Source organism: Geotrypetes seraphini, chromosome 11, assembly GCF_902459505.1.
Source record: "Geotrypetes seraphini chromosome 11, aGeoSer1.1, whole genome shotgun sequence".
NCBI lineage: Eukaryota > Metazoa > Chordata > Amphibia > Gymnophiona > Dermophiidae > Geotrypetes > Geotrypetes seraphini.
In genome coordinates, this window is record NC_047094.1 from 28,957,333 (window position 1) to 28,971,629 (window position 14,297).

Sequence of the window (14,297 nt, forward strand, 5' to 3'; positions counted from 1 at the left end):
TCTGCTGGGGCAGATTTCCCCACCCCCCCATCTCCCAGTCCAGGACAAAGTGGAGTAGCTGTAAGCGCCGGCTGGGGGCGCTAGACCGTTCTCAGTTGGGGACTGAAGGAGTGCTTGAGCTCGTGTTCTTTATTATCTGTTGTAAACAGCTTTTTGCGCATTGTTTGTTGGGTATGGAAGGCATGTTTATAGTTGTACCAGTAGGTTCCAGGTTCTTACTGGTTAGCTGGTGAGTTTTTACCTTGCACACATAAAGCAGATTCCAGGTTGTTCACGATGGGGAGCGTCTACCTTTTTGCTTGTGATCTTTCCAGTGAGTCACTTAAGTCTCTATTGTTGCCTTAAGTACAAACTTAGACTGTAATGCGAGTTCTCTGGGTACAGAAAAATACCAGTTGTACCTGAATGTATCTCACCTTGAACTATAATCGAAAAAGGCATCAGCTAAATCGGAAATTCCTTTCTTTCTTTCCCATAGCAAACCTAAATTTTTAAGTACCTTCTTACTTCTCATTTATAATCTTAATGTATATTTTCTTCAAACCGCTTAGAACCTAACGGATGTAGCGGTATATAAGAAATAAATTACATTACATTACATTACATTACTTTTAAGGGGGAGGCTTTAAAAATTACTTATTGTATACATTTGCTTTGTCTGTTTTTGCAGGCATTGTACCTCAAGATATTCTACCACATTTTCAGGAGAGGAAAATGTATCTAAAATAGAAACTAGATGTTGTTTCAGAAAGTTTAGAGATTTTGTCAAAAATTAGGGTAAATTCATTTTTTCTTTACATATACATTCTTTCTTAAGTTAATCTACAGTCTACAGTTATCAAATATTCAGGATAGGCAAATATATTTAAAAACTGAATCCTAGAATATTTAACACGAAAATTAAGGTTCTAGGTGAAAACTGGTGAGGAGGGTGTGGTGAGTGAAGTCCTCACTTGGAAAAAAATGCAATACCATGAGAAGCCATTAGGTGGCAGTCTCCTAATTATTATAATAGATGATACTGACACCATGTGGTTACTCTGAATAATCACACTAAAGTTATAAAAAGGAATAAACTATATAATCTTGCTAGCAAAGCCTAAAAAATATATTGAGTATAACCAGAAAACAGGCTAAGCACATTAGCTATAGAGACTGCACAGAGTGAGAAAGAGAAAATGGTTACTGCGGATTGGCAGACTAGACAGGCCATTTGACCTTTATCTGCCATCATGTTTCTATAGAGACAAATGTCTGGAATGCCCATGCACTAGTTTCAAATAGTGGAAAAAAGACCTCAGATATCTTGCTCCAGCAGAGACTAAATATATATATATTATAAATGAGCTTCTTCAGTCATTGGTAAAAAACAAACAAAAAAAACCCCAACTTCCATTTTAAGTATACAACTCTATTGCAGTCTTCAAAAAAATGGATCTGTAATTGGTTGGCGGACAGGAAGCAGAGGGTAGGAGTAAAAGGACACTACTCTGACTGGGAAGCAGTCATGAGCGGTGTCCCGCAGGGGTCAGTGCTGGGACCACTGCTGTTCAATATATTCATTAATGACCTGGAAGTGGGGACGAAGTGCGAAGTCATAAAATTTGCGGACGACACAAAACTCTCCAGTAGAGTTAGAACTGTTGAAGAATGTGAAGAACTACAAAGGGACTTGAACAAACTGAGTGAATGGGCAAATAAATGGCAAATGTGTTTCAATGTAGAGAAATGCAAAGTCTTGCACATAGGGAAAGGAAACCCGATGTTCAGCTACACGATGGGGGGGAGGGTATTGGGGAAGAGCAACCTAGAAAGGGACTTGGGGGTTTTAGTGGACCAATCAATGAAGTTGGGAGCACAATGCGCAGCGGCCTCCAAGAAGGCGAACAGAATGTTGGGAATTATTAAAAAAGGAATCACTACCAGAACCAAAGAAGTTATCCTGCCGCTATATCGGGCGATGGTACGCCCGCATCTGGAATACTGCGTTCAATACTGGTCGCCGTACCTTAAGAAGGATATAGCGACACTCGAGAGGGTCCAGAGAAGAGCAACAAAAATGATAAGGGGCATGGAAGGCCTCTCATATGCTGAGAGGCTGGAGAAACTGGGGCTCTTTTCTCTGGAAAAACGGAGACTTAGAGGGGACATGATAGAAACTTACAAGATCATGAAGGGTATAGAGAGGGTGGAGAGGGGCAGATTCTTCAGACTGGCGGGGGAAACAAAAACAAGAGGGCACGCAAGAAAACTGAAGGGAGACAGATTCAGAACAAATGCTAGGAAGTTCTTCTTCAGCCAGCGGGTGGTGGATACCTGGAATGCGCTTCCGGGGTAGGTGGTAGAGCAGAGTACGATTTTGGGTTTCAAAAAGGGGTTGGACATGTTCCTAAAGGAAAAGGGGATTGAGGGGTATAGCTAGAGGGGTACTATAAAGGATAAAATGTCTTAAGTGAAAGAACACTACAGGTCATGGACCTGGGGGGCCGCCGCGGGTGCGGACTGCTGGGCACGATGGACCTATGGTCTGACTTGGCAGAGGCGATGCTTATGCTCTTATGGCAAAAATATGTCTTTAAACACAGTTTTCATGGATTTAATCCCATATCATTCACTGGTTAAACCATAATGGTTGATATAAAGCAGAGTCTAGCTGTATTTTTTATCTCACATTCACAAAAAAAAAAAGCCCAACAGTGTCTCTGTTTCGCCTCCAGCTTTATCAAGGGCTGTGACATTAATTTGCCATCAGCAGTTTTTTGCCTAACACAAAATTCTTCACCCTCACTAAGGGATTGCACCACACGACTCGAAACCCAGAAGGAACTCTGAATAATGCCACCTGCTAAGACATCAGTGTTGGAAGGGGAGAAATGTTGCAGTTCTCTCTCTTCCTTTCACCCCTACCTCTATCCCTTCCTCCGTCTCCCTTTCACCCAGTTATTCCCTCTGCTTATTAGACTTCCAGTACACTTGGATTGGGATTTACTAGGCTCTTGCTTTAGAAGTTTTCATTCACAGTTATCCTAGATTTATCCTCAAATTTTAGTGCCCATTCCTTTTTTAAATCTTTATTGATTTTCAAACTTTGACAGTGCAATACAATTAATTGAACATAAAATACTGCATAAAACGTACTAACTACACAAGTAATACATAAAACAATCATTTTCTCCCATCCTCCTCCCAATTATTTATTTATTTATTTTTTCAAATCTTTATTCATTTTCAAACTTAGAATAAGTGTGACAAATATTCAAACAAATTAATAATAAATACATCGCTTAATAATCAGCAATGATACAAATCATAAACTCTTATCACCCCCCTTCCCATCCTTTCCTAACATATGAACAAATATCTTCTAGAATATGTAATAATAAAAATAACCCCCCTCCCCTCTCACTACTAAACTTGTAAATTTAAGGGAAACAAACACATCTAATCAGTACAATACTTTGTTAATGGCTCCCACACATCCTGAAATTTCCTAAGACAACTCCGCTGTATTGCAATAAATCTCTCCATTTTATAAACATGACATAAAGAATTCCACCAAAAATTATAATTTAATCTACTCCAATCTTTCCAATTATGCATAATTTGTTGAATGGCAACACCAGTCATTATGAGTAATAATTTATTATTTTTTGTAGAAATCTGACTTTTTGCTCTCATTGCCATACCAAATAGCACAGTATCATATGATAATGCCACTGGGTTATCTAATAAACAATTAATTTGGACCCAAATTGATTTCCAGAAATTATTAATAAGACATATGATGTGATAACAATATTATAATTAAGTAATTTAAATTCTCAAAATACATTTCCCTCCCCCCACCCACCCATCCTGGACGTGTAAGGAAATCTAAGAAAAGGAGAGATACATGACCCTTATTGCGAGATAACAAATGTAGTCAATGGGCTCCACACTTTATTAAATGAACTATTAAACCCCGCATTCATTCTCTCATATTCATATGTGGTACACACATTTGCCCACCAAAATGTGTCATTTATTCTGTCGTGGCTCTTCCAGTTATGTGTGACCATTTGGATAGCTATTCCCGTCATGATCAAGAAAAGACGGCTTTTATATTTATCCAAAATAGGCTTAATGTGTAGTAACGTACCACAAATTAGTACCCATTCCTATTAATCATCTCTAACCCAGCTAAAGTTCTTGATCAGGGATTACGTAGACCGCGGTGTCTTCTGGAAACCAGTATACATGTACCCTGAGTCCAGCTGGTGGATGATGTCACTGTTGTGAATTAGCTGGCACTCCCTTCCCAGAGGTGCTGAATGCTCTCTTTGCTCTTTTGATTTGCAAATGGAAGACTTGTTCCCAGCTCCCTTTTGCACGCTGCAGTCTCGATGTATATTATTATCATTGAGTTGCAGATTCTACTATATATTATTGCTTATAGTTTCCTCGTCTGGTATTTTGCTTTGCAGGCGGTTTCTAGATGGCGACTGAATGTTAAAGTGAGGGTTGGAAAGGGTAAACAGGAAATAAAGATTGTTTCTGAGCTCCAGCCGGCTAGGGTGAAAAGACATGTGTTTTTTTCTGAGTTTTATGCTCTGACAGGGGGACTACGGACAGGCGGGTAGCTATGGGTGAGTCAGCCTTCCAGCCTCTGGTGTTGTTATGGTGATGACTCCAGCTAATTGCAGAGCCTAGATTCAGTTCATGATGCTCAGGGCTGCACATTGGGAAAAAAAAAAAAAAAAGATTAACAGCTCTCCGTCTCTGCTTCTTCACTGGAAAACAGAGGTCCATAAATCCATTAGAAGGTCAATAAAAAGCACATGTATGATTTCCAAACACCGGTCATGATGTACTTTTTGCTCAAACTTAAAGAGAAAACCCAGCACATTGGCGTTCTTCGGTGATAGACCCCACAACCCAAATCTCCTATCTGTGATGTCTTCATATGTTCTCCTTCTCTCCAGATTCAAATATTATGTATGTTCTTGGTAGGCTGCTACTGCTTGTGGTTTGGATTTCTCAGAAAATCTTATTATAATCCCATTTTTATCGCTGCTAGAAAGGAACAATCAATAAACACATTAAAAGAGCTAATCCTCTTTATTGTAAACAAGACTGAAGACCTGTCCACTAAGTAAATATGGACTACTGGTTGATGTAGGGGTCAAATTCTGGTAGAACTCAACATCGTTGTGGCTAATTTATTGGTACCTTTCCCTCATGGGCTGCAAAGAGGGACTAAAATTTTTGATACCAGACCTAAGAGTTATTAATTTAAAAGTTTTCCCTTTCTCAACTGAGAGCGAAGAGCTGGTGGAATAGATTCTGCATGGTTTATTGCAACCTGTGAAACTCTCTGTTTTATTGATTCCATGAATTTTGTTGAGAAAGGGTTTCTGTTCTTTGCATGTTCTAACAAAAAAAAAAAAATTGAGCAAGATTCATGTGGTGAATTGCGTCAAGAACATCCTTTCCACAGTACTGATTTTGTTCTATGTAGAGAATGACAAAGGGACCAATTTTTCCCCGTCCCTGCAGGAACTCAATTTCTCCGTCCCGTTCCGTGAGTTTTGTCACTGTCCCTGTCGCTGCCCCATTCCTGTAAGCTCTGCCTTAACCACACAAGCCTCAAACACTTTTGATTTTAAAGTGTTTGAGGCTCGTGCAGATGAGGACGGAGCTTAGACATTGGTGGAATGAGGCATTATGACATCACAAGCTGAGCTCTAGAATGTTGCTACTTATGATTTTAAAGCCTTTGAGGCTTGTGCAGATGAGGACGGAGCTTGCAGGAATGGGGCAGAGACAGGAAAAGAACTCGCCGGGACGGGAAAATGAGTTTCTGTGGGGACGGGAAAAATTTTGTCCCCGTGTCATTCTCTAGTTCTATGCTTTTGAGTACTGTTAGGCTCCCCTATGTATTGTCCTATCATGTCATGATGTAAAATGTACCGTCTTGCTCTACATTACTATACCTTGTTATGTTTTATTATGTCTGCAAACTTGTAACCCGTTCTGATCTCTTCTGGGAGGATGGGATATAAACCTCGGATGCTCGTAGGAATTCTACGAGCATCGAAGCTGCTACCGTGGCGGCCGATGCTATAAATGCTATAAATGCTTTGTAAAGGAGGGGGTTAATCAATCAATAAAGGGTTTGCAAGAATTTTTCAGCTCCTTTTATTCTATGTGTGTTGAGCATCCTTCCAGAAGAGTAGATGACTTGAGATGGCCATGCTTGTCTATTCCTGTCTGCCTTTGTCTTGACCTTTCCCAGTCACATAGCTTTTCTGTTTCGAGCCCTATCCTTACCAAACTTAAGAACATAAGAACATAAGAAGTTGCCACCACTGGGTCAGACCATTGGTCCATCGCGCCCAGCGGTCCGCTCCCGCCGCGGCCCATCAGGTCCATGACCTGTAATGTGGTTCCTGTCCATTTCTGTAGCCTACCTCTTCTTTTATCTGTAACCCTCAATCCCCCTATCTTTTAGGAACTTGTCTAAACCTTCCTTGAAACCCTGCAATGTGCTCTGGGCTATCACAACCTCTGGAAGCGCGTTCCATGTGTCCACCACCCTCTGGGTAAAAAAGAACCTCCTAGCATTTGTTCTAAACTGTCTCAATTTCTCCGAGTGACCCCTTGTGTTAGTGGTTCCCCACAGTCTGAAAAATCTGTCCCTGTCCACTTTCTCTATGCCCCTCAGGATTTTGAAGGTTTCTATCATGTCTCCTCTAAGGCTCCGCTTTTCCAGGGAGAAGAGCCCCAGCATCTTCAACCTGTCAGCATACGAAAAGTTTTCCATACCTTTTATCATCTTAGTTGCTCTCCTCTGAACCCCCTCAATTACTGCCATGCCCTTCTTGAGGTACGGCGACCAGTACATGTGAGGGGGGTTCAAAGGAGTAGTGACAAGATGTACTGTGACCGCCATATATGCGTAGACATGTGCATCCATGTTCCTGCAAAATGGCTCCGTTAATTCAGTAAATGATGATTTTGAGCCATCTGAATACCACTAAGCTAGTTTTTTTTTTTTTCTTTTTTCTTTTTTTAATCCACTTCTGCTTCATTCTGGGTATCTAAAAGGACAGTTGGAACCAATAAATGAGGTGAGTTCATTTCAAGCTTTCTTTTCTGCTCTCTCCCTTTTATCTTGACGGTTTTGACTTGTACTTCATGAAGGAGTCGGGTGATGTTTGGGAGCATTCATGTGGACAAAATATACAAGCTGGTGGGTCTCTGTAGTACTTGTTTATTTGTTCTTCCCTGGCTTTGTTTACAAAGCACTTGATTTTTTTTTTTTAATATATATCTTTATTGCTTTTCTAAACTATCAACAGTACATTTACAATTACACAGACATATAATAAATCCAGATAAAACACATACAACTTCCAATATACCATAAGCAATCATTTTTGCCCCTCCCTTCCTCCAACCCAAATAACAACTATAGATTCCATCAATAACCTCCCCCCTGTTAATTTCTGTAAAAGTCAAAGAAACCCCCCTCCCTCCCACCCCTTGGATATGCAAGTTATAATCGTTCAATTATTATTGATAAAGTTAGTCAACGGACTCCATACTAATTGAAATAACTTAAAATTTCCCCTTTGGTCAGCATTTTTTCCATCCTATAACAAAGGCCTAGTGAGTGCCACCAGAAACTAAAGTTCAAGCGATCAAAGTTCTTCCAATTTGAAGTGATCATTGATCTGTTCTTGAAGGAAACAGGCACCTTTTTACCTGTGATGGATGCACGCTTTGAATTTCTCGTTATGACCAAAGACGCTGTTATCCCTACACTTGATCTTTCATGTCCTAAGGCTGGTGTACTAAGACGTATTTCTTCAGAATCTAAATTCAAGCAAGGATACAAAGGTTCACCAATCTGATGATGTCATGCGATGTCACCATTTGGTTTTCTGCACTGGCTCGCAGACACCGGTTAACACATTATGACATCATCAACTAGATGGATATTTTGCTCTTTTGTTACAGATTCGGGGTTCATTGTTACACTGTAAATATTCTCAGAATGAAAACATGTTACAGTTATAATAAGGAAAGGTTTAAAGGAATACTAATTTAGCTGACAGAATTGTGTTTTATGTATAATTACAGCTAGGATCTGGGTATCTTGCATATGGACTGTAAACCCTCCCCCTGCCACGTATCCCCAGGAACTTATCATGAAGCCATTGAAGGAGCCTTTCTTTTCCTAGCAGATGGAATATGAGCCTGCGGTATGCTCCATATGGCTCCAGAAAAAAAGAGGACGGATTGAGATATCCAGGTTTTACTTCCATTGAAAGCAATGCAAGAAAGAAGGACAGATAGGAACATCTGAGTTCTACTTCTTTTAACTTTCTTTCTTTTCTTTTTTTTTTAATTCTTTATTCATTTTCAAACTTAGAATAAGTGTGACAAATGTTCAAACAAATTAACAATAAATACATCACTTAATAATCAGCAATGAAACAAATCATAAACTCTTATCATCCCCCTTCCCAACCTTTCCTAACATATGATCAAATATCTTGTAGAATATGTAATAATAAAAATAACCCCCCTCCCCCTCACTACTAAACTTGTAAATTAACTTTCAATGGCAGTAAAACCCAGATGTCTCAATCCGTCCTCCTTTTTCCGAAGCCATATGGTATCCCTAGACAAGCCTCAAATTACAGATACCAATATCTTTTCGTTAATACAATGTTGTGATATTCTGGGAATATATCGCCATGTGGAGAGTAGTTTTAGGTTAAATCATGTTTATTGAGCTAAATCCAGCAAAGGTACAGATCATATAGAAGAATAACATGAAGCTCAGTTTTATGTACAAATAACGGTGTAGAAGACAACAACCCCAACCCTTCCCCTCCCCCCAAGTCCCTCTCCAGAGACCAGAAAGAAAATCATAGAAGCATGTGGTAAAAAGAAATAAAGAAGAAGGAGTGATATGAAATCAGCATCAACAATTCAAAAGTCGACTACGTGCAAAGGGAGTCATAGTAGACCAGAACAGCTCCCAAGTCAATTGGGATTGAATGTCTCATGCTGAAGAAAATTCCATAATATCCCGACGCTCTCACATCAGCAGGGTAATCAACTGGGTTTTCCAAATCGAAAGGGTGGGAGCATCAGAGTCAGAGAGTAGTTTTATAAAAGCGTATCTAAATGAAAAGTTAATAAAGATGCTTATTTTATAAAGACCACATTCAAAAATCCTCATTTCTCAGAATAAATTTGCGTAACTTTTTTTTGTGGACCTCAGTGGCTACCCTCAGAGGAGTTTCATCTATCCAAACTGAGCTTAGGTATGCCAATATCTTCATAACTCCTTCTTATTCAATGCGGGACCCGGCAGTACCATCAGAGAGAGAGCTGACATTGATGCAGGTGGCCACTTCGTGATGCTGCTCGTGCAAGGAAAATTAAAGAGGTACAGAATTCAAAAGGGCCTGGGATAGGCTCGTGGGATCTCTCGGAGAGAGAAAGAGATAATGGTTACTGCGGATGGGCAGACTAGATGGGCCATTTGGCTTTTATCTGCCATCATGTTACTATGTTTCTATAACCACAAAGTTCTATGACATCACAATGCAGGTGTAAAGAGCCTTAGCCTATAGGAAGAGGAGATGCAAATGTTAAGAGCTTTAGCCAATAGGAAGAGGAGGAGATAATGGCTACTGCAGATGGGCAGACTAGATGGGCCATTTGGCTTTTATCTGCCATCATGTTACTATGTTTCTATAACCACAAAGTTCTATGACATCACAATGCAGGTGTAAAGAGCCTTAGCCTATAGGAAGAGGAGATGCAAATGTTAAGAGCCTTAGCCAATAGGAAGAGGAGGAGATAATGGCTACTGCAGATGGGCAGACTAGATGAGCCATTTGGCCTGTATCTGCCATCATGTTTCTATGTTTCTATGCATGTGGAGCGGGGGAGGGGGCGCAGAGTGGAAGACAGGTGCCAGCGCCCTCGCCAAAATGGTGCCCGGGGCGTACCACCCCACACCCTTCCTTACTATGCCACTGCACTTGAGCACTGGTACAAAGTGTCAACAATTTAGCTCTGATCTTTCTGCCAGACTGGCATTCTATCCAGCAGTCACCTACCATAGCTGTTTTACACCACTGACAGTGTCCACAAGTAACACAACCCACATCATCCAGGTTCTTCTCCAGATTAGAATACCTAGTGCAATTTATTATCTCTCCAATATTCTTGCTCCTCTGACAGACTTCTAAATAATGAATGCTGAATAATGAATTTTGAATGCTGCAATGAATAAGAAGGACTTATGGAGAAATTAGCATACCGAAGCTCAATTTGGATAAATGAAACTCCTCTGAGGATAGTCACCGAGGTCCGCGAAAATAATTTTTCTGTAAATTTATTCTAAGTAGCGAGGATGCTTGATGCATTGAAGTGACTGATTCATCTCTACTACTATAAAGAGTTTTGATGAGTAAATAGACTGCCAATGGAGTAGTGTATTTTATAAAAGGCAACATATGCCTTTATAAAATACTCATGTTTAAAATGGCCCCCCGGTAAGATACATTGGTCTCGAGAAATTTCCATCTGCTCCAGAGAAGATGCGAATATGTTTCTGAGTACAGTGTGTACACTTCCACTGGAATTGACTGCCTCCGCAGATCAGATCCCTTGAAGGACTCAACTTTTGGAAAGCAATAAAAACATACCTCTTCACCTAACTCCCCTGCCCATGACCGATGACAAGGAAATGTATATTGGTACTAGATCCCGGCAAGTGTCGCGTTAGGATTAAAACTTGTATCAAAAAATCTTGCACTGTAACTATATGGCAAATTTAACCTGTAAACTGTATAATATGTATATTGGTATTAGATCCCTAGTATGTGTCAAGTTAGGATATAAACTTGTATCGCATAACTTGTACTATAACTATGGCGAATTGTAACCTGTTAACTTCACATGTATGTTTAGCCTGTAACCTGTTCTGAGCTCTTGGGGAGGGGGTGGGGGGGGGAATCAATCAATCAATCCCAACTCTGCCCCTGTTTTGCCCAAGCTATGCCCAGGGAATGCCTGTGCTCAGCTTGTGTATGAGGGTGTCAGGTCAAAAGCGCGCCAGGACAAAGGGGCGCGCAGACAAGTGAGCGCAGCGCGGAGGTGCGCACCGCAGAAAATTACTGTTTTTACGGCTCCGACAGGGGGGCGTGGGGGGAAACCCCCCACTTTACTTAATAGAGATCGCGCCACATTGTGGGGAGTGTGGGGGGTTGTAACCCCCCAGATTTTACTGAAAACTTCACTTTTTCCCTGTTTTTAGGGAAAAAGTTAAGTTTACAGTAAAATGTGGAGGGTTATAACCCCCCACAACGCCGGCGCGATCTCTATTCAGTAAACTGGGGGGCTCCCCAACAAAAACCCCTGTCAGAGCCCCTAAAAACTGTAATTTTCTTCGGCGTGCGCCTCCGTCTTGCGCTCAGTTGTCGGCGCGCGCCTTTGTCTTTCGCCGAGTTGTCTATGAACCGTTAACCACGTAATGTTATAAGAACTCTTTTTGTACATATGAAACATGTTTTACATCCAGAAAACCCCATAGGGTGTGACACACAGGGAACCTTTTCTCCAGGTCAGCTAAGTCGAGGTATCCCTTAAAATAATCAGATATATTTAGAAGAATAACAATGCCATTTCTCATTTCAGAAATAAACAGATAGAGGAACCAGTTCAAAAAATACTTTCCACTTTCAACGGTGCTCAGAATCCAAGATGGAATGTAAGAACTCAGAGTGGGGGATTAACCCCTACCAGAACTCTTGTGGTATCTATCATTGCACCATGACTGCTGTGAAAAGTTGTTTTGAAACATTGAAAAATAAGTGATACTTTGTAACTTGCACACTTTCAAATTGCTTATAATGTATGAATGATTCAAAGGTTAAGTAACTTAGCTGAAGATTGCTGCTAGCGTTAGTTTGGCTGGGTCCTGACGCGTTTCGCCTAACTGGCTTCCTCAGAGAACCCGCATACAATCTTGCATATTGTTATTTATTCTGGTTTGAAATCAGTGAAATTTTCTTTTCCTGTGACATCATGTCACAGGAAAAGAAAATTTCACTGATTTCAAACCAGGATAAATAACAATATGCAAGATTGTATGCGGGTTCTCTGAGGAAGCCAGTTAGGCGAAACGCGTCAGGACCCAGCCAAACTAACGCTAGCAGCAATCTTCAGCTAAGTTACTTAACCTTTGAATCATTCATACATTATAAGCAATTTGAAAGTGTGCAAGTTACAAAGTATCACTTATTTTTCAATGTTTCAAAACAACTTTTCACAGCAGTCATGGTGCAATGATAGATACCACAAGAGTTCTGGTAGGGGTTAATCCCCCACTCTGAGTTCTTACATTCCATCTTGGATTCTGAGCACCGTTGAAAGTGGAAAGTATTTTTTGAACTGGTTCCTCTATCTGTTTATTTGTGATTCTGTTTTTTGGAACTAGGCTTTTTTGACCTAACCCAGTCGTTTATATTGGGATTTCTCATTTCAGTACAGCTCAGTGTCAAATGTGCATTTCAAATGAACTAGGGAATAAAGCTGACAATGGTGAAGAATATAGTAAAAAAACAAGTGGGGGTTGGGACAATACACGTGAACCTTAAAGGACAACAAGTTTTATTAGTATGAACTCAAATAAAATACACATATATCAACACATAAATATAAAGTTCTTTTCTTCCAGAGTTTCTCTGATTTTTCCCACGATTTGCACAAGCACAGCGCACAGCACACTTTGCGAGTCCTCCCTACACGCAGTGCTGAGAACCATTGTTCAGAGTTTGTAATTCAAATACAACAGCGCCATCTTGTGGTTTGTGATTCAAGTAGAACAGCGCCATCTAGTAACCGACCACCATGCCCCTGAGGCAGGCTTTGGCTTGGAGGCCGAAACACAAACCGTTTCTGGTCATCAAGACTAAAGACTTGACATGTATGTGTTGATATTGGGTTATCAAGACATAGGACTTTATATTTATGTGTTGATATATGTGTATTTTATTTGAATTCATATTAATAAAACTTGTCCTTTAAGGTTGACGTGTACTGTCCCACTCCCCACCTGTTATCTACTGTAGCTTTGCTGTGTGTGGGATGTTTTTGCCCTGTGTTTTTTTTTTTTTTTTTGGGGGGGGGGGGGGTTAATGGTGATGAGTATGACTCTGAAATATGTCTGCCTTGGTATAGGGTTTTCTGTCCAGGATCTCAGATCTCCTGCTTTGTAGATGGACCTGTAGAAACTGTTGTCAGAAGTGCTATGAGTGTAGCTGTTGTCAGTCAAGTGAAGATGAAGTGGAGATCCTGGGTCCCTTTCCTGCGCAGACACCTCCATGGCTGTAAGTCTCTGTTTTATACCTTACATCAATTCAATCCAGTTCAGGAACGCAGGGCACAGCAATCAATTAAAAAATGTTTTACTCTAGTCTCTTCTGTTCTTGGCATTTATATCCTCCTTATTTGAACAAGAAAACAAAGCGGGTTACAATAAGTGTATCGCAATCAGTGGCGTAGTAAGGGAGGGCGGGGCGGTCTGCCCCGGGCACCATCTTGGTGGGGGCGCCAGCACCCCTCCTCTCTCTGTCCCCCGCCTCTTCCAACTCCTCCCTTCGCCACTCACGCCCGCCCCCCTTCGCTTCCCCCAAATCTCTAGCAACAACTTCAACGAGCTCCTTGCGACCGCGTCGTCTTTCCTGTTGATGTCACTTCCGGGCACCACGCATAAGAAGTGACATTGGAGGGAGAGCCGATGGGGTCGCGAGGAGCACGTTGAAGTTCTTGTTGCTTATGGGTGGTGAACAACCAGAGGGACAGGGGGAGCGAAGGGGGGGGAGGCGCATGGGCAGCAGGGGGGGATCGGGGAAGGGGGAAGGAGCAAGGGGCAGAGATGAGGGTGGGAGCAGGACACCTCTGCCCCTTGTGCCTCTCACCCTCACTGTGCCACTGATCACAATCTAGGACCTCCTCTTTGAGACCTCTCCCAGGAGTTGGACAAATTGACTTTCTTCACTCGTTTCCATTTTTGCTTTAAGCACATTACCAAGCTGCGCCAACATTTATCATGCACGAAATGCTAAGAAGCCCATTTTATACATATGTTATCATGCTCTTTTTTTTTTTTTTATAATTCTTTATTCATTTTTTCATCTTACAACAAGTGAATTAAACATAATATAAACAATTTCCACATATCACTTGTATTTACAATCAAATATTCTTATATGATAAATTAAATT

At 40.9% G+C, this 14,297-nt stretch overlaps 1 protein-coding gene across 6 annotated transcripts in view; it reads left to right on the plus strand.

Annotated features, from left to right (window-relative positions):
• Positions 1–14,297, plus strand: part of SYT17 (synaptotagmin 17) — a 114,335-nt gene that overhangs the window by 1,280 nt on the left and 98,758 nt on the right. For 2 of the 6 annotated variants that reach the window (XM_033915167.1, XM_033915171.1), the window contains exons 2-3: positions 7,092–7,109; positions 13,252–13,400. The exons of 1 other annotated variant lie outside the window; for it this stretch is intronic. In XM_033915167.1, the coding sequence (XP_033771058.1) occupies positions 7,092–7,109; positions 13,252–13,400 (167 nt within the window). Of the gene's footprint in view, positions 1–7,086; positions 7,110–13,251; positions 13,401–14,297 lie in introns of those variants that run through there. 3 more of the 6 variants (XM_033915172.1, XM_033915169.1, XM_033915168.1) reach the window with 3 other exon arrangements.